Genomic DNA, 26,630 nt, shown 5'->3' on the forward strand with positions numbered 1-26,630 from the left:
CTCTGTGTGACCATTTTTTCCCACAGTTAGTACGGCACCACTTCATGCCTTCTTTTTGCTGCTCATGAAAACTGTTTTCATTAATGTGACAGCGTTTTTGACTTTGTTTAATTCTGCATATAGCTGTAGTCAAACAGGGGTGTGCTGTACACAGCTCTCTCTGTACATCGATTTGGATCTTTGGTGCAGATGCACAAGTAAGATAATGGTCCTTAAAATCATACCTGCTCTCTGTGGGATTGCCAGGTCACAGCAATGTGTAGATCCACAGGCAAAACCCATTGGAATTAATTGTGTTGTACAGCAATCAGTGGATGCAGAGCCCTTAGACAGCAATGCAGTTAATGCAGCAGAGTTCCAGGAGTGAAGTGTCAGGACACACTGCATGGGAAGGGCTAAAGAACGTCTGGGTTTGAATGCAACAAGCACAGACGGCACAGGTGGCTGTCACACAGCCCTGGGGGTGTGTCCTGGGCACATGGAAAGCTGGCATTTACCGTGCACTGTGTGTCTTCCAGGTGGATAAAGAGACCAACACAGAGAGCCTTGCACACTCCTCGACTGTAGTTCGTCCAAAAGACAAGAGAGCAGCAAATCCACCCCAAACTCAGTTTGTCAGGGGTAGCACCATCATCCGCTCAAAAACATTTTCCCCAGGACCGCAGAGTCAGTATGTGTGTCGGGTAAGGAAAATGAAACCCTCGGCTTCTAAGTGCTTGTTTTCACTCCGTCTGAATTGCTCACAGAAACCCGACAGTGCTTTCTTCTCTCCCCCTCTGACTTCAGAAGTTGCTCTGTCCTCACCTCCTGGACAGTATCTTGCCTTGGAACTAACAGTATTAAGCACAAATTTATCAGATACATATGTGCACATATATTTGTGGCACATGCAGCTTGTTGAGATGCCCAGACTGACCTGGAAGGGCTGCTGTCAGACAGTGATGAGCAAGCTGCATATTAAACTGTTTCCTGCTGCTTGAAGTGTTCTGTGCTAACTCAGTTAGCTCTGTCTACCTGACTTCAGATGAGGTGAACATAAAACCTTGATAGAAATGGAAAGGTAAATACCTGATAATATCAGCAAAAAAAGGTCACCAGTGTGCTTTGTATTAAAGTAACTGAACAGACCATGTGTTGGGTCAGATGTCATTTCCCCTGCTTTGAAATGTTTGTTCACAATTATTTCCTGAATTGAGGGTCAGAATAAACTATAAATATCTCGTCTTTTAAGTGGAATTGGCAATCAAACAAGTACTGTCTTTTTACCACACATGACCTGTCCCAAGTGGGCAAGCCCTTAATACAGCTGATAGAGATTTGCTGTGTAGGTTCTCCCTGATTCAGAAGCAGACGCTTCCAGAGGAACAAACCTTACTCATTCTGCAGCAGTGGCCTGTGCTTGAGTGGTACAGGTGCTGTGTCCCAGTACATGCAGATCCCAGTGCCTGTTCCCCTCCTTCCCCAGCTTTGAGAAGGGACATAAGAAAGGAATTAAAATTAAACCCTGCTTGAGCTGAGCTCTTTGTAAGGGTCTACAGACAACCATAAAACAAGGCAGGCTGTGTGAAACATGGCAACTCTTCAGCTGATAAACCCAGGGGGACAGCTTTCAGGTAAACTTGCCTCTTCCACCACTAGCTTAAAATACAGGTTATAGAAAAATACAGATTAGAGAAAACAGACATCTCTAATAAAATAGTCATATGTTTTACATATGCTAGGAAAGATCATTATTACTATTATTATTATTATTATTATTATTATTATTATTATTATTATTATTATTATTATTATTATTATTATTATTATTATTATTATTATTATTATTATTATTATTGTTATTACTACTACTACTACTACTCACAGCTTATTTTTCTGGGCTGTTTTGCCCAGCCTAGTTACTTGCACAGGAGAAGAGCAGTGGTGCAGAGTCCTGTACCATAGCCTAACTTAGTGTCTCTCTTTGCTCATAGCCTATTCCCAAAAAGGGACAGAGTTCAAGGCTTGTGGCAGGATCTGGCTGTGCCAGTGCATGTTGTGTACTCAGACTGGGTTGACAGCTGTCTGCCTTTCACAAAACTTCATAGTTGTGCTTACAACAATCTCTGTCTTGCTGATAGTGTGTGTATGCATTGCTTGTATTTCTTTCATGAAAAGTTTGTGGTTTTCACCTTCCTTTTCAGCTGAATCGCAGTGATAGTGACAGTTCCACACTATCCAAAAAGCCCCCCTTCGTTCGGAATGCCATGGAGAGACGAAGTGTCAGAGTGAAACGGGTAAGAACATCACCATATTTTTTTCCTCTAACACAGACACATGCAAAAACCAGAAAACTGTTTTAAAGGAAAAATTTGCAAACATAAATCAGTTGCCACATGCTTTCATTCACAACCTTTTCTTTGTGTGCGAGAAGTCTCTCAAGGAGTCTTTGAAATATCAGATTATGACAGGAATGTTTAAGTTGGAACTAATTTAAAACAATTGATTTAGGAAAATGGTTCCTGGTATTTTCCATTTTGTCAGAGAAGTAGCACAAACAGTTTTGCTCTGTTTATTGTTGTGAGGTTCTTAAGTATTTTAATAAATTTGAGGAGTTGGAAAAGAAGATGAGAACAATGTCTCAGATGGTCAGGTGACCCTGTTGCAGTGATGCCATGGCACACAGTAAGCCCCTGTACCCATTGTGATGGCAATCACTAAAATTGCCCCAGGATACTGACACTGAACTCCTAAGGAGATGGTTTTCTTGGGACAGCTTGTGTTTAAAACTAGCAGAAGGCAATATGTTACTGGAAAAAGCAGTCACAGGTTTTTCTGCAGCACTGTGGATTCATCTGAAGATGAGACATTAAACTCAGGAGGAAGGTGTGCAAGCAGGTTTGGAGAAGCTGCCAAGGAAGAACGTGAGCAGAAGCACAGAAATCAAAACACTTATCTCTAAGACTGCCTTGAGTTTGTGGTATCTGTCTCAAGACAGACTGGAAAGCAGGATCAATAGAGATGGTCTGTGTGAAGAGAAGCACTAGAAAGATGGGTCTCATGATGTGTTTGGCACTTTCTGGGTGGAGTGGTTGGGATAGTTCTCCTCTGTGTGTTCACACACCCCTTCTCTTCCAGCCTTCAATCAAGTCCTTTGGTTCAGAGCGCCTGATCCGCACCTCCCTGGACCTGGAGCTGGACCTGCAGGCTTCAAAAACCTGGCATGACCAGCTGGTTCAGGAGATCTCAGTACTGAAGGAACTGAAAGAACAGCTGGAACAAGCTCAAAGTCAGGGTGAAAAAGAGTTGCCACAGTGGGTGAAGGATGATGAGAGGTTTCGACTGCTGCTGAGGCTTGTGGAGAAACGAGTGAGTCATACCTGCCCTGGGGTTTCATTTCACGTGGTAGAGAAATTTTGGAAACGGGGGACTTTGGACAGTCAGTAAATGAAGCCTGAGCACTGTCAGTCTGCCACATACGGCTCTATCAAGCTGTTAGCCCTGAGCCCTTGCATTCACCAGCACAGAGATTTGCTGCCCTAGCAGAGGTGCGAATATGAGAAGTCCCAAATGCCATCTGTTCTGCCAAGTGTCCCCCAGTCTGCAGGAGGTGTGGTGTGTGGTGGTTGGCACTTACCTTACTCAACATCACACCCTCCCCCATGCACAGGGCTCTTTCTCAGCTTCTGGGATTTCTCAGCACCTCTGCTGGCACCAGGCAGAGACCAAGCTCTGCTGGCACCAGGTGTGGGAGGGAGTTGGTGTGAGGTGCTGATCTTCTGCCTTAAAAGACCTATCGAGAAGATACAAAGAGAGTACTGACAGAAGCCATTATTCTTGCCACAGGCTGGAAGGACACCTTACAAAAACCTCTCTATCTTTAAATGGTTAGTTGACAAACTTCAGTTTAGCTTCTGTGGCTTGTGACTTCCAGAGGCAACAGTTTCCAAACCCCTCAGACCTGCAGCTGAAATACTGCTGTGTTTAGAGATCAGTTAGGATAAGCTAATTCCTCCTGGAAGCACAAAAAACTCTTCTCCCTTATTCATTTAGGTGCAAAATCCAGAACACAAGTGTGAGCTCAAGGCTGATAAAATGATGAGAGCTGCTGCCAAGGACGTCCACAGGCTGCGAGGGCAGAGTCGAAAGGAGCCTCTGGAAGTGCAGTCATTCAGGTAATTATAGGTAAAGGGGAGCAAAAATTGACTACTACCATCATTTTTCTGTGGATGACTGAGATGCTGATGAGGACTGATTTCTGCAGAAGTAGTTAGTTAACTGTTCTGTTTAAATAAGAACTTCTGTATTTTCATATCAAAGTATAAGGTCTGACTCAGGGAAATTAGTTGCAGCACTGCACATGATCAAAGCAACCAGCATTCTCCAAGTCATTCCCCTGGCAACAAATTCTTTAACAGAGAAGCATCCCTTTGCTTCCCTAAGTAACAGACCCAGAAAGAAAAAAGCCCTGAGCATTTCTAAAATGGCTTTTGGTAAGGTCAGTGTTGAGGGTTTAACTCATGTCTGATAAGTAAATAAAAGGTGTGGGTTGTGAGAGGATGTACATCTGCTCCTTATGGGGACAGCTGGTGGGATAAATTCTCACGTGGATAATGGACATTTGTGGCAGAATTTCTGTTGCATGATCTTTTTTCAGAGAGAAAATGGCGTTTTTCACACGGCCAAGAATAAACATCCCAACACTCTCTGCAGACGATGTGTGATCACCATAAAGTATTTGCTTTCTGGACAATTCTACAAATGCAGATTGGGTTTTGAAGTTATTTATGCGGTATTATGAAGGTACCAAGGCATTTGTATATTAGAGCTTTTGTCAGTATGTGGATGTTTTGAAGATTTTTAGGTTAAAGTTATATCATCACAGAAACCAGCATTAAAGTGACAAGATTGTATAGTTTGTATATTTAGGAATGTATTTTTGGGAAATAGAATTTTAAATAAGAACAAATGCAGCGTAAGGTGCTGTTATTCTTAAATAATGCTGTTTAGACTTTTTGTACAGCTCTACCTTTTAGAGGTTTTACTGCAATAAAATAAATTTGAAGGAACCTCACCCCTACCTTCTATGATGTTCTGCATCGGACTCTCCTCTGAGTGATGTATTTTGTGCCCTGTGGGGAATGCTGGGAGCCAGCTGGGACTCCCGAGTGCTGTGAACGAATTCTCTGTGAGCTGTGAAGCATTTGTGTTTCCTGCCAGGTCATAAAAGTAGGTGTGAAGTTCAGAATACTTGCACTTTTAACATTTGAACTGCAGCTCATGTCTGTAATGGGTCTGTTAAGGTAACGTAGGGAGCCCATTGAAACCACTGCTGTGGGAGGAGGGCTGCAGGTTTAAAGTCCATATTAGGTTTTTCCAATAAAGTGACCTTTCTGGACAAACCTGTCTTCTTGCTTTTTGTCTTGAGTGAATCTTCCCATCCCCTGACACCTAAACTGGGGTTCTTTCTGTCACCAGCTGGAAGCATACAGCTTTTCACACGTCTTGTCACATGAGATGCTGTAATCGACACATTTCATATAATCATGGAATACCCTGAGCTGGAAAGGACACACAAGGATCATCCAGTGCAGCCCCTGGCCCTGCACAGACACCCCAACAATTCCACCCTGGGCACCCCTGGGAACATTGTCCAAACACTCCTGGAGCCCTGGCAGCCTCGGGGCCGGGACCGTTCCCTGCGGAGCCTGGGCAGTGCCAGCACCCTCTGGGGGAAGAACATTCCCTGAGATCCAGCCTGACCCTGCCCTGGCCCAGCTCCAGCCGTTCCCTCGGGTCCTGGCTTTTCCTCCCTGCCTGAACATTCCCTGTGCCCATTGTGTACCCATCTGCTGGGGATGGGACACGTTTCCAAGTGCTGGGTGGTGACACGGCATGCGGGGGTTTGGGAAGGTGTGGGGGTGCCCTTCCCTTCCCTTCCCTTCCCTTCCCTTCCCTTCCCTTCCCTTCCCTTCCCTTCCCTTCCCTTCCCTTCCCTTCCCTTCCCTTCCCTTCCCTTCCCTTCCCTTCCCTTCCCTTCCCTTCCCTTCCCTTCCCTTCCCTTCCCTTCCCTTCCCCCGTTCCCCCGTTCCCCCGTTCCCCTCCCTGTTCCCCTCACGCTGCAGGTGTCCGTGGCTGCCGCCAGCCCCGTTCCCAGGGCAGCATGTCCAGCCCAGCCCAGCCCAGCCCGGCCGTGCCGCCCCGCCGGGGTCCTCCCCGCCGCCCGGGGGCGCTGCCGCCGCGGCCGCGCCGCTCCAGCCGCTTTCCGGTTGCCGCGGCGCCAGTCCCGGTTCCGGCCGCCCGAGGATGGAGGCGCGCGTGGCGGAGTCCGTGGCGAGGCTGGCGCGGCAGGTGCGGGGCCGGGCGGGGTGGGACAGGACAGCCGGGCACGGCACCGCTCGGGCCGGGACAATCCCGACCGGGACAGTCACGACCGGGACAGCCCCGGGGCTCTGTGGGGCGCAGGTGGCGGGCGAGCCCCAGGAGCGCTCCCCCGGTACCGAAGCCCGCGCAGTGCCCGGAGCCCCGGGCGGGTCGCTGGGTCCCGCGGGAGAGGAAGGTCTGTCCGGGAAGGGAAGGCGGAGAGCGGGCAGGGCTGAGGCCCTTCCTGGGCTGCTGCCGTCTCTCCTGGGACCGAGGGCAGGGCTGCAGCGCTGACTGGTCTCACACCCTGGGCGTGAGGGCGAGATCGATCATGAGAGCGTTCCGAAAAAGCTTCTCAGAACAGTCAGCGAGAGCCGGCCCCACACGGCCTGGTGTCGCCGCCCCGTTCCCGGTGCTGTGGCGTGCTCTGGCCCGGCAGGGATCCCCCGGCGAGGCCGGGGGCGGCAGCAGCGCCGGGTCCATACGGCCCGGGAGCCCTGGGCAGCCAGGGAGGGATGTGCCTCCTGTGCCGCTGGCACCCTGGCCTCCTGGCACAGCTTCATTGCAGCTATAAGGTGCTTAGGTTTGGGAAAAGATGGTGACAACCCTCTGCCTTTTCGGTGATAATAATAAGAAAAAATAAAAATGCCAGGTCTGTCCTAGTGAATGACCAGTATTGACAGTGGAGTTCAGAGGCAGCTTCAGGAAAGCTTTGACTCCTCCAGGTGCACTTCTCTTACCTTGCCCGTTGCCTCAGGAGCATCCAGCTGAGAGGTTCTGGATTTTGGCTTTTGGGTTTTTGTCTGTCATACTTGTGTGTTCTTGAGCAACTTTTGAGTGTATTTTCTGCTCACAGCTTAAACATGCAACAGGCACTGAGATAATAAATCTGGTGGTTGAATCTCTGAAACTCCTTCTTGCCTTTGATTTTCTCTTTCTCCTTTGTTGCTGCTAGGAGAGAAAGGACATCTCAGGTATTCTGGCAAAGTACCTCTCCTTTTACCATCATTGGTGTTTGGTCTTTGGTCCATAAGCAGATTCCAGGCACTCGAAGGAGAGCAGGAGGGACAGTGTTCAGCTCTAACTCCAGGAGGCTGCAGGAGGCCATGCAGAATTACTGAGCCTCACTCTACCTGTCACTCCCAGCCACATGCTCCCTGTTTCCAGCTGCAACATGCCCTGGAGCCTGTGGGGAGCCAGCCTGCAGGAAAATAACCCAACAAAGAGCAAGCAGTGTGTGCTCAGCTGGCTCAGCAGGGCTTGGCAGAGTAGGAGTAGAGATAAAACTGAGCAGGAGGCAAGGAGGGGAAGGAAGAGAGGTGCTCCACTCCCTTTACTATTCTCTCTCAGGCCATTTTTTCTCCTTTATGATTTTTTCTTCTAAATGTGATGGAGAAAAGCTCTGTCATATTAAAGCCCAGAGACAGAAGCCTGTGTAAGTTTCATATTAATTCAGTGGCGTTCTTGGAAGACAATTTTAGTTGCTAAGGGAAGATGTAAGAATGATTTGGTCCTATTGAGAAAGCTGTCGTTTTTTTTTTATTCACAGGTGAGGGGAAGACTTCTAGTACTCAGTTGAGCAAAGAGCCCTTGGAGATGTCAGCATGGCCTCAGCCATGTGTAATTCCCACAGCTTCTCATGAGGTCATCAAGTATGACCCTTTACTGACAAGTTGTGCCAGACAGTGCAGGTAGAATAAACCAGGAGGTGACACTTCCTGACCTGAACAGCAGCTTCTTCCTTCCTTTTCTCATTCACATGTCTTTTAGATGAGAGGTGTATTGACTTTGTCTCCCTTCCTCACTTGGATGGTACCATGAGACAGGAGTCACAAGGCTTATCTGGAGTTTTGTAGAGTAGTTTGTTTTTGAGGAAGAATGTAGCATTCATAATATCCTTTCAGTAATATCTGGCATTCACACGTCTTTGCTAGAGAATGAACTTTGTCACAGGGTGCTGTGATAAGAAACATTTCTGATAGAAAGACCTTCTGAAGACCTTTTTTCCAGGCAAGCTCAGCAACATGGTTATGGATGTGGGGATCACAGAATCGTAGCATACCTCATGTTGGAAGGGACCCATGGATCATCAAGTCCACCTCTCCACTCCTCACAGGACTATTTAAAACTAAACCATATTGTTAAGAGCATATTCCAGATGATCCTTGAACCCCAGCAGGTTTGGTGTCACAACCACTTCCCAGGAGAGCCTGTTTCAGTGCACCAGCACCCTCCCAGTGAAGAGCCTTTCTGAACCAGTCTGAACTTCCCCTGGCACAGCTTAATTTCATTTCCCTGTCTCCTGTCACTGGTCACCAGAGAGAGGAGACTGGTGAGTAGTGCCCCCTTTGCCAGTTTGGAGATGAAAGCTGTACTCAGCTGTGTGGCTGTCCCAGCCCAGCTGCTGGCATCTCAGCCCCATCAGCTCTGGAGTCCAGTATAAACATTGCTGAGTTCAGGCTTTTCTGCTAGGTCATTTTGAATGAAAACTTCATTTCATCATCTGTATAAGCTGTTGATGAGCACAGTAAAAGGGAGACTGAAATGGCAGCAGCAGCACTGGGCTACCATGGTGAGACTGTTCACACTCAGGTAACAACATAAGGACTGCTGCTGGAACTTTGTGAAGAAGAGCACTAAGCAGGAGAGACAAATGTGACAATGTGGGGTGACACATTGGGCTTGGTCACATCTGAAATGGGGCCATCCTGAATGCCTCAAGTGCCAGTGCTCAGAATTTGCTGTTTTGATGCAGTCATGGGAAAAAAGTAGATGAGACTTGCTGAACTGTGATAGTATTTTAGAGATTTTATCTCCTGGCCAAATCCAAGTGACTATCCTGTAAAAGAGCTCTTTGGGCCAGATGTCTGTTCAGGCATTGGTGATTCCTGGGCACTGTGGTTCTGGCTTCTGACCATGCACATGGATAAACATCTTTCCTTGTCCTCAGTTGTAGGGTAACAGTATGGAAAGAAGCTCCAGTAGGTTACTGGTCATCTCATCTGTGAGTCTTCCCTTGGGGGCCAGAGGTATTTGTGATTATGTAGGAAAATCCAGCTCTTGATTCCTCTTCTGTAAAGCTTGTCAGTGGTACTGAAATATCTTCGTGGTTATAACTTTGGGGGAATCTTTTTATGCAGGAGGAATACTTGTGAGCAGCTTGTTGTCTTGGACATGCAGGGATTTTAGTTCCAAAAGCAGAACATGATTTTCTGGTTCTGCAGAATGTTTGCCTTCAATGCAGAACTCTCCTCGGGATCTTGGAGGTTTTGCTAGAGGGAAGATAATACCGTGTGGACGCAGAATTTACAGATTATGTGATACTAGTGGTAGAAAATACCTTTGCACTTATGTTGAAAGCACATTCTAGGCTTGGGGGGGTGAGTTACTGCTACAAACATCACTGCTCTGATGTTTGTAGCAATAATGGTCACTGAAATTTACAGTGACACAGCTGTAAAAACACAGTTAAATCTCTTGTGCTATTTTTTAACTTGAAGTACAGACAATTTTACAAATGGGTCTGTAAATTATGTGAAATGCTGCCAGATCAGGCTGGGAAAAAAAGTTGAAAATAAATGTGTTTGTTCTTGCTTATATGGGGGAAGGTTTGTGTATGTATTAAATGAGAGAAAAACTGATTTTTGGGGCACTTGCCTTTGGTTTTGAAACTAAGAGCTGAAATGGGACTATTTGAAGTGAGTTGCTTATAACAGCTGTGCTGTTGAATTATTTTAGTTGTGTAAATGCCAAACCAGAGGATGTGATACAGCTTTTAGTTCTTTTCTCAAAGTCCAGTTTCTTCACATCCAAACTGCAGGAAGCAGCATTGTGTTCTCTCTAGCAGAGGAGACCTTGAGGCTGTAACAGAAGTGTGCCATAAATTGAAGCACAACTGAAGAATGACCTCAAAAGTACTGATTTTCAGCTTGGCCCACAAATAGGCCAATTTTAAGATTGTTTTGCCTAAGCCTAAGTTTCTGAGCATGTGCAGTTAGTTACAGCAGCATTCCTGAGAGCTGTTGTTCAGGTGGATGTACAAGACCAAGAGATTCAATGGCCCAATTTTTTTCCTAATTAAATAGTCATTGTTGCAAGAGCAATGAAGTTAATTAGCCCTTTTTGATAAGGTTTGGTGGCCTACAATAATGGCCTGAGTTGCATCCTGCTGTGGAGGTGCTGGCAGAGGAGAGCCTGGGTGAGAGAGCCAAGGGGGTGACAAGCCAGGGTGGGCAGTGCTCGCTGCCTCCCTCCATAGCAGCACCACGTCCCTCAAACCTTCAGTAGCCCCCAGGACTCTGTGTCAGAGCCAGCTTTGTGGCTCAGGACACAAAGCCTGTTATGGGGGAGGACAAGAGATGGACAACAAAGATGAAACTTCAGCTGTTTAGTTTCTTTAGGGTGTGGGGTGAGGAAGATTCCTGCTACTTGCAGCGGCTTCGAACCATTTTGCTGCTGACAAATTTGTCTTGAGTCGGGGCTGTGAAGTCTGGTGGGACATGGGGAAGTTTGTTTGAAACATAGAAGCCCTCCTGAAATTCCCAAGTGCTCCTAAATGCCTTGGGTCAGTTTCAAGGGAGAAGATATACATTTCCTTCCTGGACAGGCCAGGAAAGATTGTGTGGCCAGGTGGAAGTGAGTGCACCCTGCAGAAATGCCCTGTGGAGCTGCACGCTGCTTCTGGCATTCCTGTCTCTAGATGGGGTTTGAGCTTGCTGGGGTTGTGTGAGTGATTGTGGTTTCTTCTTCTGAAACTGTGGCTTGTGAGATGGGGAAAGAGGCTGAAGGAGGCTTTAGGGAATTTTGACTCAAATGATTTTATATCTTTGTTAAAAATGCTGGAGAAAGTGCTTATTTGGGGAATATTTCATTAGCATGTCCTGTTGTTTTTCTGGTACTTCTGTCTTGATATTAGTGAGACTATTTTCTCACTGCCTTTTTTAAAGAGTGTTTCATAATCCTTGTTTTTCACACAAATAGAAACAATCTTCAGATATTAATTGTTCGGAATTATTCAGCTCACATGTCACTGCTGTTACATTTACAAGGCAAACTAGCACTCTGCCTGAGATCTTGCAGCTCCTCACCTCCAGTCCCCTCTCCAGGAATTACTGTGTGACAACTCAATTTGCTTTTCAGGAAAACGAGATCAAGTTGTTAACTGCAGAAATTGAGCGTCTGAAAAACTTTGGGTGCTTGGGAGTCTCCCCGAGTTTGGAAGGGTTGCGAGACGAAAACGCAAAACTCAAGTACCGGTTAAACTTCCTTAAGAAGGTAAGGGAATAAAAAATTAATGCTGTACCATGTGGTTTTGGTTCTCATTAGGACAAGCTAAATACATGGTGTGAATTTGTTACAGCTCTGATGTGTGACAGCATGCTTGCTCTGCATTCTGACACCTTAATTGGTGGCACATCAGGTATTTCTTGGTTCCTTAAACAGAAACCTGTTCTATGAAAATGTCCGTAGGTCAGTAAGCCCACACGGTCATGTCTTGGGCAGTCTTTGACCAGGTGGCCCAGCTGAGGTCTGTCCCAGACTCACCAGCACAGATGTGAGAAGTAATGCAGCCCTGCAGTCAGGGGAAGGTTTGTGCTGGGAGGTTCAGCAGGAGAATCATGTGATTTTTATGTTGTATATGTTGCTCTTATGCTTGGAGGTGTCAGCCAAATCTGTCAGCTGTGCTTTGCCAGGCAGCCAAGGAGAAAAGTAGGATGTAACAGCTCCTCAGATGTTGTGAATTTAGCCTTCTGGATTTTGGTGGTTTTCTTTTTCAGAGCCTTCAAGAGGAAAGAAGTAAATCAACGAAAAGCATGATTAATATCAACAGCTGTCTCCAGGAGATCTTTGGAGCTGCCATTCAGGCTGCCTACCCAGACTTAGAAAACCCTCCTCTGGTGGTGACACCAAGTCAGCAGCCCAAATTTGGGGACTACCAATGTAACAGTGCCATGGGCATATCACAGGTAAATATGTAAACACAGTCTCAACAAAGAAGTGAAAAGGGGATGTTTTCTGTTGGAAGCTAAGTGATAGACAGCACAGCAAGAGTTGCAATACAAGACTTGTTCTGGGCTTGCTGCAGGCACCTGGGCTAAGAATTAAGGGAAGCATTGGCCTTTACAGACCTGGCCTTTAAGCCTCTGTTCAGATGCCTGGTATGAGAAAGCTAACGTGTATGACACAGAAAAACTGCTCGGTTCGTGAGACCTAAATCAAATCAGTATTTAAGTGCTGCATCGATTTACTAATGATGTGCAATTAACTACCAATTAGTGAGTTGTGTGTTTGGAACTGAAAACAGCAAAACAATAAATCACGATTCTGGAGAATTGCAAAATGTTGAGAAGCACCTGCATAACTGCTCTTCTCTAGTACCAGGGAAGTGTAATATTCCCACATGTTTGTGTGCACATACCCCCTTCTCACAGGGCAGGTGACAAAGGGGCATCTCCAGCTTCCCCTCTTGGCTCACGCCTCCCATTGCTGTAGGTGCTGTGGTATCCTCCTGCTCACAAACACACACAGCAGAGCAAGGAGGCCCAGGTGCTGCCCTGTGTGCTCTGTTGAGTTTGGATCCCTGTGTCTTGCATCCCAAACTACCCTCCCTGAGCTCCAGCCAGAAGAAAATGGGCATTGTCAGGCCTGGGTGTGCTCAGGAAGCACCTTGTCAGAGCCCAGCCAGATGTGGATTGCTGCTTGGGCACTACCCTTCATGGTTTATTACATCTTTTTGTATTACATCTCTTTGTATTACATCTCTTGTTTAATTCTCTGGGTTCAGGGAGTTTGACCAAAGAGGACCCAAACAGGATCAGAGACACTTCAGCAGTTGCTCAGCCTGCTCAGACTGTGCTGAAGTAAACCCAGGAGATGTGGGAGAAAGAAGGTAGTGTGTTCTAGCTTAGGTGCTGAAGCACCCAAGCTTTCAGTGCATTGGTGCCTTTGGGTGACTAAGTAGACACTTTGTAATTACAGATCTTCTATTTGGCAATCTAAATAGAGACAAGTCCTTTTTTTACACGTCCTGTTGTCAATTCACCTTTATTAACCCAATAGATTGGCAGTTTTGACACTGAACTTGCACTGCCACTCATGGAACTCTGCTGTCCCCGGTTGTCCGGGTGCAATGAGCTGACTGGGGCAGCACGGATACGATACGTGCCAGGCAGCAGGCTCTGGGCACAGCCCTCCGAGATCCCGTGTCTCCCCTCGGTCTCATTAGCATATTGTGGCTGTGCTGCTGCCCTGGGTGACTGCACTGACACGGGATTCAGGGCGCTGCCACTTCTCTGACCGCTGCGTTACCCCAATTAAGTCGCGGTTGGGATTCTCGAGCAGTCCAGGCTTCCCAGTGCCGACGTGGTTCACATAACTCGGTGTCTGAACGGTCCCCTTCCAGCCAGGCTTTCGAGTTCCATGTTGTCAGCTGTGGTGGGGAATAAGGGTTCCTAGTGCTGGGCTTGGCTGTGGAGTTTGCTCCCTGGGCAGGCAGGCTGTGCACTGGGCTGGAGCTTGGCTGTGCTCACACAGGCACTGTGTCAGCACGGCAGAGCCAGGGGATGAGAGCAGCAGGTTGGGGACTTTCTGTCAGCCTGTTCTAGGGGCTTGGCTGTGGTGCAGGTCTCCCCAGGGTATCCCCTGTTCCAGAGCTGGAACACGGGTCAGGGTCACTGGGACTGCCAGCAGAGCAGGAAGTGCCCTGACTGGGGCAGCACTGGTACGTGCCAGGCAGCAGCCTCTCCCTGTGGCCCGCTGATGTGGAAAGGACCCTCACAAATGCCTATTGTTTTCCTGGGAGCTCATTAGCATATTAATACTTGGGGTTTCAGCCAGGAGCTCCACTTGCTCCTTAGAATAATGGGAGTGTGGTAACCGTTTCTGGAATGGTTCAGATAACGCGCCTGTAATCTGGTAACATGCCCATAATCTGGGTTTGCATTTATTTTTCCTTAGTTTACACTTTGAGTAATACTAAAGCTACTGAGGTTTGCTTTTCTTGTCCTTTTTAAGCCTTTACTATCTTGTAAGGATCCTGTGTATGACAGGTTAAACAGAAAACTTTAGTAGAAATACATTTTAGAGCAGACTGTAACTTAGCAAATACAAGCAGTGAGTATAAATTCTGAGTTGACAAAGAGGTACATCATCTTTGTGGCCTCAGTGGGATTGTTTTCAAACACATCACAGTAATACCGGAAAATCATGTGCTCAGAAACAAATACTTGTAGTTTTATACAAGTGTGAATGTAATGTTTTGCAAGGGATGGGTTAGGCTAGTTTACAGAATCCACCTAAAGGGTGTTCTAGTAAGGTTTGGAAAAAGCTATGTGAGAAGATGCTTTGGGAATGGACAGGGAAGTTGTGTAGTTGGACTAGGTGATCTTCAAAGTTCTGTTCCAACTCAAACCACTCTGATGCATGTAAACCTGTGTCGTGTTCTTTGAGCTCCTCACAGTGGACCACTCACGTCTCCAGGGAAAATAAGAGCTTCTTTAACAGAAGTTTTTCTGATGCTCTTGGAAGAAAATTGAGTAGTGCTGGGATTATCTTCGCTTGGGTTGTTAGATTTTATTTATTTATTCATTTATTAATCTATTCACTTATTTATTTATTAAGCTCAAGACTAAGACAGGACTGAAGGCAGTTTGCTTTGGTTGTGTTTAAGCATAAATAAACAGACCTGCTCTGAAACCACACTCAGCATCTGCTGGAGGCAGAGTTCAGAACTTCAAATGTGAATGCTGGCAGAGCTGAGGACACCCATGAGACTGATCAGCAGGATGTGAAGCACTGAAGGACTGTGCCAGCTGTGTTGATTTTTAAAGGGTTTGTCTCTTTTGCTAGCTTAGAAAAATACAAATTTGCCAAACCACTTAGCAGGTTTTGAAAAATAGCCTGGGAGATTTTCTTCTGACATAGGGACTGCTCTGAGCAGAAGGAGGTGAACGGGCTGGGTCCAGTCAGACTCATGCTATGGAGAACTGATCTGATCTGTAAAATTTGCTAGTGATGTTTCTATTTGTGTGTATCTCTGTATTATGAAGCTGAAGGACCATAAGGATGTTTCAGTGCCTCACTATCTTGTTCTCTGTTTTGCTCTCTAGAATGTTTCGGAGGATTGAGTTTTACTTGATCTTTGTTGTGTTCCAGATACTGCTCAAAACCAGGGAACAGAAGGTTATCCCACGAGAAATCGCGGAGAAAATAGCAAAAAATATTCCTGCCAATGAATGCATTGAGAAGGTCGAAATTGCTGGTCCTGGTAAGATAGTTTCATTTTACACACTTTGTATATCTTAAAGCAAAAAGGGCAGTTTTATAGTGAGAGGGAAGCTGAGTTGAGTTCTACTGTTTTGTGGTTTAAAACTGCAGTTTCACGGGAATTAACTTCTTCTGTCTTGATGAGCTTTGCAGCACTCAGACTATGGATTTTCTGTAGTCTGAGTGGTATTTTCTGTACAGGTTTTCAGTACAGATTTTCTGTAATCTGTTTTCTGCAGCAACAGAAAATCTACTTCTGTATGAACCCTTTAATTAGCAATTTTTCCACTGATCCTTAAGGGACCAGCTTTTCCTCTTTCAATATTGGTAATGGGAATCAAGCAACAGTCATGAAATCACAGCAAAAATTGACAGCCCTTCTTGCTATTGCTTGCATGATGAGGAGAACTTGTCCTCTCAGAACTGAGAGGCTGGAGTAGCACAGAGGTTATTAACTGCTGCATTTGTTTTGTCCCTGTGACCCAGGGGAAAAATACAAGGGCTCGTATTCCTTAAGACTTCAGCATAAACACAAAAATCCCATGGCACAGCTCTTCTAGGGCTTGTTCATTGGCTCTGCGAAGCAAGAGAAGTAAGACAGTGTCATACCATGAGCATAAACTATCCCAGAATAAACTATATGGTTTAGGATATTATTAAAAAAAAAAAGATAAAGCAGGATTTGGTTTTGCATTCTGGAAATCAAATTATTTATTTTTTCATTTAAAAATTGTTTCTATAAATTGATCATTGAGTGACAGTGTACAAAAAGGAGTTACGTCAATGGTGTAGCTTGCAGTATCTGACTCCTGCAGAAAAGGCTATAGTGGTGTGAACAGACTCTTCTAATCTGGGAACAGAAATTGTCTTCAAGTGACAGCTTTGTTGTCCTGTGACTGAAAAATGTTTTGTCAAGCTGACTTCATGTCCTCTTGTGCTTGATGCATGAAAACAGAAATCCAGGGGGAAAGGAAACAAGAAACGGTTTGAGGCATTTCTGCAGCCCCAGCACTCATTGCTGTTTTTTTCCCGCAAAGGTTTTATCAATGTCCACTTGAGAAAGGATTTTGTGTCGAAGCAGCTGAGTAGTTTATTGATCAATGGAGTTCAACCACCAGCTACTGGCAAAAGGAAAAAGGTACAGCAGTAAGCACACAGCCATCTTGGTACAGGGGAAATGTTCTGGACTGCAGGTAGCTTTGCAATTCCCCCCTGAAGGGATGTGCTGAGCAGATGTCCATGTCAGCAGGTTGTTAGAGCAGAGTATGTGGGATGTGGCATAGGACCTGGGGGCCATGGGGTAGGTCACCTCTACTTGCTGTTGTCTCTGGTGGCTGAGGGACAGGGCTCCCTGGGGGTGGGGGTTGTGCCCAGGTCAGTTTGGGAGTGATCCCTGACCCTCAGCTGGGCTGCAGCAAAGCTCACTCTGGTGTTCCCTGCTGAGGGTCAGCAGAGGTGATTCTCATTCCCCCCTGCTCTCCCTAACAAAACCCAAATCAAATACACGAGGTGTGGTAATGGCCTTTTATTCACGTGTTGCTTTGGTTCTGTGCCCAAGGTGGTGGTGGACTTTTCCTCCCCCAACATTGCAAAGGAGATGCACGTTGGCCACCTGCGCTCTACCATCATCGGGGAGAGCATGTGCCGGCTCTTCGAGTTTGTAGGTTATGATGTTCTGAGGTGAGACTCAGTGCCTGGGTGTGCTGGGCTTGCTGGGCTGTTTGTGCAGTCCCTGTCTCTCTGTTCTGCTCTGTATTGGTCTTAGTTTATAAGCACATAGCAAATAACCCTTTATGGGTAGTAGATACTAAGCTGAGCAAGTGTAGCAGGTTAGGAATCAAGGTGGGCAGCAGCTTCAGTGCAGTGAAACTGGGGAGCTTGCCTGGGCTGGGTTTCTGGTATTATGTGTGTTTCTTTTAGAATATATATTTTGAAAATGTGTGTATCTTAAAGCATATGTTTAAGAGATGATTATTATTGTCCTCTTCAATTGCTTCAAGGTTGAACCATTTAGGAGATTGGGGCACCCAGTTTGGAATGCTCATTGCTCACCTCCAGGACAAATTTCCAGATTACTTAACTGTTTCTCCTCCCATTGGGGACCTCCAAGCTTTTTACAAGGTATGTGTAGTAGATAAATGTGATGTTTATGTCAGCATCTGAAAAGCAGATTGAGAAGCTTTACAAATTGCAGCATAGTTTTGGACAAATGAAAGAACCAAGTCACTGTTAGTAGATTATTGCAATAACCAGCCACAGTGTGATGAATTGTGTATCTGGTATTGAACTGTCTGTATAAGCACACTGCCTTTCTGTCTTGAGATGAGCATACTTGGGAGAGCCTGTTAGGGGTGGTGGTTTGTTTCAGGGGGGAAAGCAGTACTTTTCCACGTGTTTCCCTGCAGGAATCCAAGCAGAGGTTTGACACAGAGGAGGAGTTTAAGAAGCGGGCCTACCAATGTGTGGTGCTGCTGCAGAGCAAAAACCCCGACTTCATTAAAGCCTGGAATCTCATCTGTGACGTGTCACGCAGAGGTGACTTCACCACATCTGGCATCATATCTCTGCTGTAGAACAGTGTGGCTTTCCTCACTTTGTCTGAGCACACCCTTCTGTTTTCTCTTGAAAATCACTGCCACACTGATAAGAAAAGCTGAAAGCAAAAAGCCAGTACAACCAAAGTACTGGGCTGTTTAAAGTGGAGACTTTCAGCTAAATCTTTTGTCTCCTGAATCCTAATCTGATGGCTTGACCAAGAAATGGATAATGCTTTTGGGGCCTTGCTGTACACACTGGTAAACATGCCACTGGTTCCCACTGTGTGCTTTTAATTTAAGTGTTTTGTGCTCTTTCCCTCAAGAATTCCAGAAAATCTACAACTGTTTGGACATCACAATCATAGAGAGAGGGGAATCCTTCTACCATGAGATGATGAAGGACATTGTGAAAGAATTTGAAGATAAAGGTGAGGTTTTTGGTCTCGGGTCAGAAGTTCCGGTGCTGTGAGGATGAGCATGGTAACCTCAATCCTGTTCAGCAGGGTTTAGGGCTGATGCTTTTCAAGTCACATCTTCCCCACCTTTGCTTTTTTTCTCAGCCACGTTTCCTAAGAGGATATTTTGTGGCTTTTCCTCATTCCAGAAATTTCTTGCTGACATCAAAAGCAGTTTTTCTGTAATATTTGTAGGTAGTAGCACAGGGTACTACTGGAATTTATTGTATTCTGAATAAACAGTCAAGGAGCAATATATGACAGACTTCTCAGTCTTAGTGTGTGACTGTGTGGGAACTTTGTCTGAGAAATCTCTCTGAAGACAGTGGGATTTCTGGATCATGTTACTTTGAAACTGGCAAGAAACCAAATGCTGCATAAAAAGTTTCTGGTTTTATGTATTCTTGTCTGGATTTTGCAGTTCTTGAGTCTCACCATCTGAAGTGTTTTGACTGTCTCACCTCAGAAAGACTCTGCAAAGTCCTCATCATACCTCTGTAGAGTTTCTGTTGCCTTTAATGCTGTATTTTGTGATGGGTATGTGGCTGTACAGGCATATCTGATGCAAGTGATGGGAGTTTTTGAGTTAGGTCTTTCCCGGTAAGGCCACATTTGTGCAGATCTGCTTCCTTGTGCATAGTTCTGGAAGTGCTGTACAGAATGGGACTTGTGTTGACAAGGGAGTTCTCATGTAGGTCTTTTCATATTTTTGATTATGTGAATGTGTGGCCTTTTCTTCCTGGTAGCATCAGGGAAGGGAAGTGTTGCTGCTGGCCCAGAACCTCCTTGTTGTGATCGACACAGAATGTTTGTCCTTGCCTTTGCAGGATTTGTCCAGGTTGATGATGGCCGGAAGGTGGTGTTCGTGCCAGGTTTCTCTGTCCCACTGACAATCATGAAATCAGACGGAGGTTACACCTATGACACATCAGACTTGGCTGCTCTGAAGCACAGGCTGTGTGAAGAGAAGGGTGACATCCTTATCTACGTTGTCGATAGTGGCCAGGTGAGTTCAGCACCCTCTGCTGTAACTGCTGGTGCTGGTCAGTACAAAGTGTGTAAAATGATGGATGCAACAGTAGCACAAGTAGAACACCACAGGGTGTTCAGTTGATTATTTACTCCTTATCTGAGCAGTGATGGGAATTTGCCAGTTGCTGCTTTTGTAAAGCTGGAAAACTCTTGGAAAGGCTGAACTTTTCAAAGCAGAATTTGTCTGTGAAGCTGCAAACACTTTAATTGTGAGAGCATCATGAATAGGATAAAGCTGTGAAGAAACTGTACCTGGAGGAGTTGATTGAAAACCAGTTGCTGTTTGTTTCCTTGCAGTCTGTGCATCTCCAAACGGTGTTTGCAGCTGGACAGATGATTGGCTGGTATGATCCCAAAGTCACCAGAGTGGCCCATGCTGCCTTTGGAGTGGTGCTGGGAGAAGACAAGTAAGTGGCTGGGTGTACTTAATCCTCTATGCCTTGGAGAGAAAGTTTGAGTGACTGCAGGGGACTTACTCTCATTGGTTGACAAGTACATATGTGGCACACCAAAAACCCTCCAAAAGAAAGCAAACCCATAACTGTGTCATTGTGTTCTGTGCCATTGTCCATGATCCACACAGTCACTGCTGCTGTGGTCACATTCCCTCTCAAGCCTGGCTTCTGCTGCCTGGCATTTGGAGAGGAGCACTTGGATTGGCTAGTGGAAGCTAATGTGGTACTGGGAGATGGCAGTGGTAAAGGCCACAATTTCCATTACTTTCTACCTCCTTAATTCTAGATGAAACAAAAATTGGGAAAAGTCTGTATTGTGTGGTGCCTAATGTCTGGAACTGGACAGTTCTGACTGTTGAATCCTTCCTGGCCATTCCTGCTGACCATGCTGTGGATGCTCTCTGAGTTTTAGAGATGTCTGTGCAATTTCTTCAATACAAAAGGATTTGCCATATGACTTTTTCCTAAGCTTGCTGGAGACTAGGCAGAGGGTGGAAGTGTTTTGCCTCTTATGCAGGTGATCATTTTGGCTGTGTGTTTTCAGGAAGAAGTTCAAAACTCGTTCAGGGGATACGGTGCGTCTCATAGACCTGCTGGAGGAAGGGCTGAAACGAGCCATGGACAAGCTGAAAGACAAGGAACGGGACAAGGTACTTGTGGCAAATTGCATGTCTTTCCTGAGAACTTCCCAGATATGTTCACAGAGTTACGCTCCCTGCATTGCTGAATAAGATTTATATTTGTCTTGCTTCTTGATAGCCTGCAGAGAACTGGACAGTGTGAGACATGGAATGTAACAGAGGGACCAAACTGTCCAAGCATGGTGTGAGGCAGTGGAACTGGGAAGTGTAGTGTAGGGTGAAAGTGAAAAGTCCCTTTTCAAACAGGAACACAAGGAAGCAAGGAAAAAAAACACCTTGAAAATCTCTAAAGAGCTTACAGAAGTCAGGCACAAAGTGCTTTGCTGTGCTGCCGCTGTTCCAGCAGACAGGGGTTTGCAAGTGTTTGCATTGACCAAAATGCTTCATAAGGGTAGGAGGCCCAACATTTGTTTCCGTGTACATGTAGTTTGTAAGAAGCAGAAGCAGAGCACATCACACTGGCAGGCTGGGGGGCACAGAGGTCCTGTGGGCTGTCAGAAGAGGGAGTCAGCCCTAACCTGAGCAGGGCTGTGGTGCCAGTGGATTGCAGAAGTGAGGTGTGGGTGAGGGGTTGTCTGGTGCCCTGAAGCAGAGAGGTGTGTGTGAACCGAGGTAAATCCCCTCAGCAGCCTGGGCTTTCCTCCTGAGCCCTGATGAGAGGCCAGGGCTGTGTGTTGTGCTTCGTTCTTCCTCTTGACTGTTGCCTGTTTGGAAATTGCACCAGGTCCTGACACCAGAAGAGCTGAAAGCTGCCCAGACGTCAGTGGCTTTTGGATGCATTAAATATGCAGATCTGTCCCACAACAGACTCAATGATTATGTGTTCTCCTTTGACAAGATGCTGGATGACCGAGGGAACACAGCTGCCTATCTGCTCTATGCCTTCACACGGATCAGGTGCGTGGGGTGCAGGGAGCTGCAGGAGTTGGTGCTGGTGCTCTCTGCATCTGTGTCACAAAGGGACATGTGAGCAAAGGAGGGTGACAGTCACATCAGTGCTGTTGGGGGTGTTTGGTAAGAGAAGCCAGCTACACTGGTATGCACCACAGACAAGATTTTATTTGTCATTTCCCATTATGTATCCAGTGCCACCTGAAATGGTTCCTCTGTGTGATACACAGCCCAGGGAGGGAGCTGTGTGAGTTCCTGGTAAGCAGGTGGTTGGAAAAAGGTGGTTGGAAAAGGATGCATTTGTGTTCCAGTAGCTACTCGGCTCAGGTATTGCCACACCCCAGTTTTACTGGCACCCTGAGCCCTGATTTGCCTGGCATTATCAGCTGTCCTTGCTGATGCAGGTGCCTAGAGCCCATCCCTCCCTGTTCCTCTGCAGTGCCCTCCTGGATCTCCCCGAGGGCTGATTGTCATCTTTGGGCTGGTCACCCAGGACTGGGCAAGGGAGGCCATCAGCCCTGAGCCAGGCCAGACACGTGACCAGGCTGGCCCTGGGCAAGCTGGGCAGTGGGACTCTCACAAGCAGACTCTATTTTGGACCATTCCAGGGCAATTGCACGCCTGGCCAATATCGATGAGCAGATGCTGCAGAAGGCAGCCAGGGAGGAGGTGCTTGTCCTCGACCATGACAAGGAGTGGAAACTGGGCAAATGCATTCTGAGGTTTCCTGAGATCCTGCAGAAGATCCTGGAGGACTTGTTATTGCACACACTCTGTGACTACCTGTATGAGCTGGCCACCACCTTCACTGAGTTCTATGACAGCTGCTACTGCGTTGAGAAAGACAGGCAGACTGGTGAGTGTTGGCCATAGGGTGCTGCATGGACCTGTGTCACATCCTGTGGTGTTACATCCATCTCCAGGGTGTTACCCTGTGTTGGAAAGGGTGTTGTCACACTACTGTGTCCATGTGGGAGGACTGACAGACACTGGGAGAGCCTGTGTTGTCACTGAGCAGGAAGGTTGAGTTGGGAGCAGCCAAGCACCTGGAAGCAGGAGGGGTGGTCAGTCTGCCTGGCTTGGGGGGAGCAGAAAGGGTTCCATGTGCCAGTCCAGGCCCTGGTTTTGGGTGGAGGGGCTTTCCCTAGGGAAGATACTGTTGCTCTAAGCAGCTACTCCAGCTCCTCTGTCTGTGTTTTCCAGGCCAGATCGTGAAGGTGAACATGTGGAGGCTGCTACTGTGCGAAGCCACTGCCACCGTCATGGCCAAAGGATTCGACATCCTGGGGATTAAGCCTGTGCAGAGGATGTAGCAGTTCCCTGTGGAATGACAATAAAGGGACTAAACAACTGGAGTTGTCTGTCTGCTGGAGTGGGCTTGTAGTAAGGGAAAAAATAGTAGAGGGGGAGAGAAAAGGAGTGTGGCTTCAACAGCTGCAGATACAGAAGTAGACAAGTGGTTGTGAGCACAGCTCAGAGCAATTCTTAGTGCAGGAGCCAAAGAAGACCCAAGGGTACCTCCAGGAAACCCTCCAGCCACTCACACTCCCAGATCCAGTGATACTCTGATCCATACTCCCTCCATCCACTTTACCTTAGGTGCCAGGTACGAGCAGGTCACCCAGCCTTTGATGTCATCTGTGATGGTACAGGGAGGCAGGCAGCAGTTTTACCTGGAGGAGCAGGAAGCCCAGGGGAGGAGCAGATCAGTTAAACTACATTCCCTCTGAAGAAAACACAAGGGAAATGCCTTTCCCTCAGCAGCAGTGTTTTGAATCCCTATGGAGTTGCAAACCTCTTTGTGCAGTGCATGTCAATCTTGGGCAACTACAAGGAGTCACAACTCCTGCATCTGCCTTGGGGTTTGTTGGAGGCTCTGCTGTGAGCGTCCTAAAAGAACTTCCAGAGTCCGAAAGCAGCACAGAAATGCAGCTGTGCTACCACTGGAGACAAGCTGTTGCATTGATGGCAGTGCTCACTGACAATATATGTGCATATGTGTGTATGTGTATGTACATATACATGTGTGTATATATATATATATATCTATATATCTGTATATATAGATATAAGAGATCTGTATGAGGTTCTTCCATGTCCAGAGAGCTGGGGAGAGCTCAGCTCTCACAGCTGGTCAGTGTCCAGCACCTCATGTGGTGGGCCCCAGCTGACACTTCACCAAGTGCAGACCTGTGCAAAGGCACTCTCCCAGTGGCTGAGCACTGCCCACAAACCCACCACGCCTGGTGCTGGTGCCACAGTGATAGCAGGGTGACAGCCACGTCACCAGCTGCCCAGGCCGTGTGCTGTGCTCCCTGTCCCCCACCTGCACCCACACCCGTGCCATGGCCATGCTCTCCCTGCTCCCGGGGCTGAGGAGAGCCAGGACAGGGCTGGGCAGTGCCTCACCAGCCAGGGCCCCATCCCACCCTACCTGGGGCCACGCCGGGCAGGCTGGGGGTGGCAGTGGTGGCGAGCTGAGTCCTGCTCACGGGGGCCGAGTCCTGCTCATGAGGGCCACACATGCTCAGGTTCAGTGGCAGAAGCAGCGTCAGCCGCAGTCCAGTGGTGGCCACAATGACCAGTCCAGGTCTGGGTCCAGAGCAGCAGACCTGGGTGTTCCTCCAGGCACGGGCATAGCAGAGGCTGCCACACTGAGCTGTGGCCTCCAGCAGAAGGGGGACAGCCTTCTCCAGGCAATCCCTGAGTCTCGGCACCAAATGCTGGCCCTGGCAGGGTGGGGGTCACACCAGCAGGACCCCAGCACCCCAGGGTGAGGGGTAGCCCTACAGCTCAAGGCTGGAGTCAGCAATGGTCATAGCAGGGTATGTGGAATGCCCATGTGTGCAAGGGTAGCTCAGAGTTCCCATGGGGCAGCCAGGAACAGGGTCAGCTCCATGCTGCCAGGACTGACCAGAGGGTACAGGGCAGGCAGCAGTGTCAGGGCACCCCAAGGGGCCTCAGAGCTCGGCAGAGGGGCTGGGGAAACAGGGAAACAGGGACCCATGGTTGGCCTAGGACTGGAGGGGGCACTTGGGAGCCCTGTCTGGGCTGGAGACTGATGCTGTGCAGAGATCAGACCCCTGGGAACCCCACCTGTCCTCGGGTGGGGTGTCACTAAGAAGCCAGGCACTGGTTGTGGAATCAGTGCAGGGGAGCCATGGGGCAGTGTCCCCAGCCCAGATCAAAAACTGGAGCAGAGCATGAGAAGGTCTGAGCTGACTGTTGGAGTGTGGACAGCACCCCTAAAGGAAAGGGGCCAGGTGTCAAGTGACACAACAGGGTTGGCAGGCCAGTTGTCCCACGCTGCCAGAGCTGGACCAGAGGTGGCAGCCAGGGTCAGCCAAGAGTAAAGATCATCAGACACATCCACGGCGATGAGGTCCGAGGCAGAGCCAGGAAGGTGAATCAGCAAGGGAGGTCAGGATCAGGTCCAGGGACAGCAACCAGGGTTAGCCACAGTCTAAGGATCACTAGGCAAGTCCATAATGACGGGCAAAGGCCATGGTCAAGCTGGGAAGTCGGTCTGTGGGCCAAGGTCCAGGTTCAGATTACTGGGGTCAATGGCCAGGCACAGGCATGGCTGTTGGTCTGGCCAGGCCCCAGCAGCAAAACTTCAACCCACTCTCCAGCAGGGATGGCCAGGGCCTCCCTGCCCAGGCAGGGCACCCAGACATGGCAGCCACTACCCCACAGGTGCTCTCTAAGCTGTCCCCAAGCACATGGAGTCAAGCCCCAACAAGTTGGGGATGGAGGGGGGAATGGAGGAATGCTTGCAATGACACTCTTTTTGTCTTTGGTGGCAGCAGCAGGACTCCCATCTATCACAGGCACAGAGCAGCAGCTGGGCTGGCAGGGACATTGCCCAGCTGCTGCTCCAAGCTGCCCTCCCCAGCCAGGATGCCCAGAGCTTTTGCTTGGTGACAATGAGTGACGTACCTGGAAGAGCCTGTTGCACTCCATTATCATGTGGGCCAAGCCCTGCGTTGCTGCCAGGTTCTCGTTCAGCTCCCTCTGGTCTGGCTTCCCCAAGCTGCACTTCCTCTGACTGGATCTGGGAGAGGGGAAGGTGAAAGGAAGGATGAGGAGCAAAGTGCTGGGAACCAGACACAAAACACACTGCACTGAAGGACCTGTATGTGCCATGTAGGGTTCATGCAATGTGACCACTGAAGGTCAATTCCCTCCCAGCACATCCCAAAGGTGTCCAGGGCACTACTGACCAGTGGTAATGGAAACCCAAGAAAGGCAAATCAAGGAATTTATTCCCCAAACACATCACATACTTGGCCAAGAACAACGACCTCAAGCTTATTTGTGTATAATCTTCAATTTCAAGCTCCTTTGATACCTGCAAAGCCCATGTAGAACCTTTTAACTCCTTTGGCCTAAACCACTCCCAACACATTCCAAAAACAGTCCCCTCTTTTAATTCATGCTAGTGGTATTACATCATTAGTCCTGGCTTCTGAAACTTTTATCTATGTGCATTCCTGCCAAATGGCTTGAAAATTGGGTGGAAGATAATAGTCCTCAGTGCTGCTCCTCAGAGTCAGACCTGTCAGCTTGAGCCCTTTGAAGTGGGAACCCTGCACCAAGGCATTAATGCACAGTTACAGCAGAGCTAAAGCTTCAAAGCATCCTGGCTTCTAAACACTGACAACAAAGAGAAAACTCCATTGCTATCTTTGGTCCTAACATTTCACAGCAGTGTTGATGTAAAGCAAGGAGGCACAACTCCCAGAGTGTAGCTCCTAGGAGCTCAAACAGCACACCAATCCAGCAGGACCTGCTGCTGCTGCTCCATCACATCCCCAGGTGCCCTCGCAGTGGCCCCGTGGCTCCCTTGCTGTGTGCCAGCTCAGCACAGGGATGCCTCAGGCATTTTCTGATGTTTTGTGACATTCAAAAGAAAATCCTCAATGTTTTCTTTCCCTTCCCCTGTGCTATCCAGAGCCTGAAAGATGCCAACAGCACATCTGACAGCTTCTGCTTTGGGACTAGAGCTCCCCT

The 26,630-nt window shown here is 47.7% G+C and overlaps 3 protein-coding genes across 9 annotated transcripts in view; 2 read left to right on the top strand and 1 right to left on the bottom strand.

The window, feature by feature from the left end:
• WWC1 (WW and C2 domain containing 1) overlaps positions 1-5,381 on the top strand; it is a 66,713-nt gene extending 61,332 nt beyond the window's left edge. For all 3 annotated transcript variants that reach the window (XM_014877347.2, XM_088173831.1, XM_088173832.1), the window contains exons 19-23: positions 519-683; positions 2,184-2,276; positions 3,118-3,348; positions 4,033-4,154; positions 4,637-5,381. In XM_014877347.2, coding sequence (XP_014732833.2) covers positions 519-683; positions 2,184-2,276; positions 3,118-3,348; positions 4,033-4,154; positions 4,637-4,703 — 678 coding nt within the window. In that variant the 3' untranslated portion in view covers positions 4,704-5,381. The remainder of the gene's footprint in view (positions 1-518; positions 684-2,183; positions 2,277-3,117; positions 3,349-4,032; positions 4,155-4,636) is intronic.
• An 860-nt stretch (positions 5,382-6,241) lies between these two features.
• Positions 6,242-22,968, top strand: RARS1 (arginyl-tRNA synthetase 1). Its single transcript, XM_014877357.2, has 15 exons — positions 6,242-6,330; positions 11,482-11,616; positions 12,120-12,308; positions 15,496-15,607; positions 16,644-16,744; positions 17,165-17,286; positions 17,607-17,727; positions 18,012-18,141; positions 18,467-18,571; positions 19,426-19,604; positions 19,928-20,037; positions 20,630-20,735; positions 21,451-21,623; positions 22,226-22,473; positions 22,821-22,968. The coding sequence occupies exons 1-15, from the start codon at positions 6,286-6,288 to the stop codon at positions 22,928-22,930; spliced, it is 1,986 nt and encodes a 661-aa protein (XP_014732843.1). The 5' UTR covers positions 6,242-6,285; the 3' UTR covers positions 22,931-22,968.
• LOC106853865 (rho GTPase-activating protein 7-like) overlaps positions 21,766-26,630 on the bottom strand; it is a 48,235-nt gene continuing 43,370 nt past the window's right edge. For 3 of the 5 annotated variants that reach the window (XM_088173833.1, XM_088173835.1, XM_088173837.1), the window contains 3 exons: positions 25,557-25,671; positions 23,212-23,290; positions 21,766-22,937 (listed from right to left, as the gene is read on the bottom strand). In XM_088173833.1, coding sequence (XP_088029959.1) covers positions 23,252-23,290; positions 25,557-25,671 — 154 coding nt within the window. In that variant the 3' untranslated portion in view covers positions 21,766-22,937; positions 23,212-23,251. Of the gene's footprint in view, positions 22,938-23,211; positions 23,291-24,051; positions 25,144-25,556; positions 25,672-26,630 lie in introns of all 5 variants that reach the window. The other 2 variants (XM_088173834.1, XM_088173836.1) reach the window with 1 other exon arrangement.

Source organism: Sturnus vulgaris, chromosome 15 (genome assembly GCF_052056855.1).
Source record: "Sturnus vulgaris isolate bStuVul1 chromosome 15, bStuVul1.hap1, whole genome shotgun sequence".
In the NCBI taxonomy this organism is placed as follows: Eukaryota; Metazoa; Chordata; class Aves; order Passeriformes; family Sturnidae; genus Sturnus; species Sturnus vulgaris.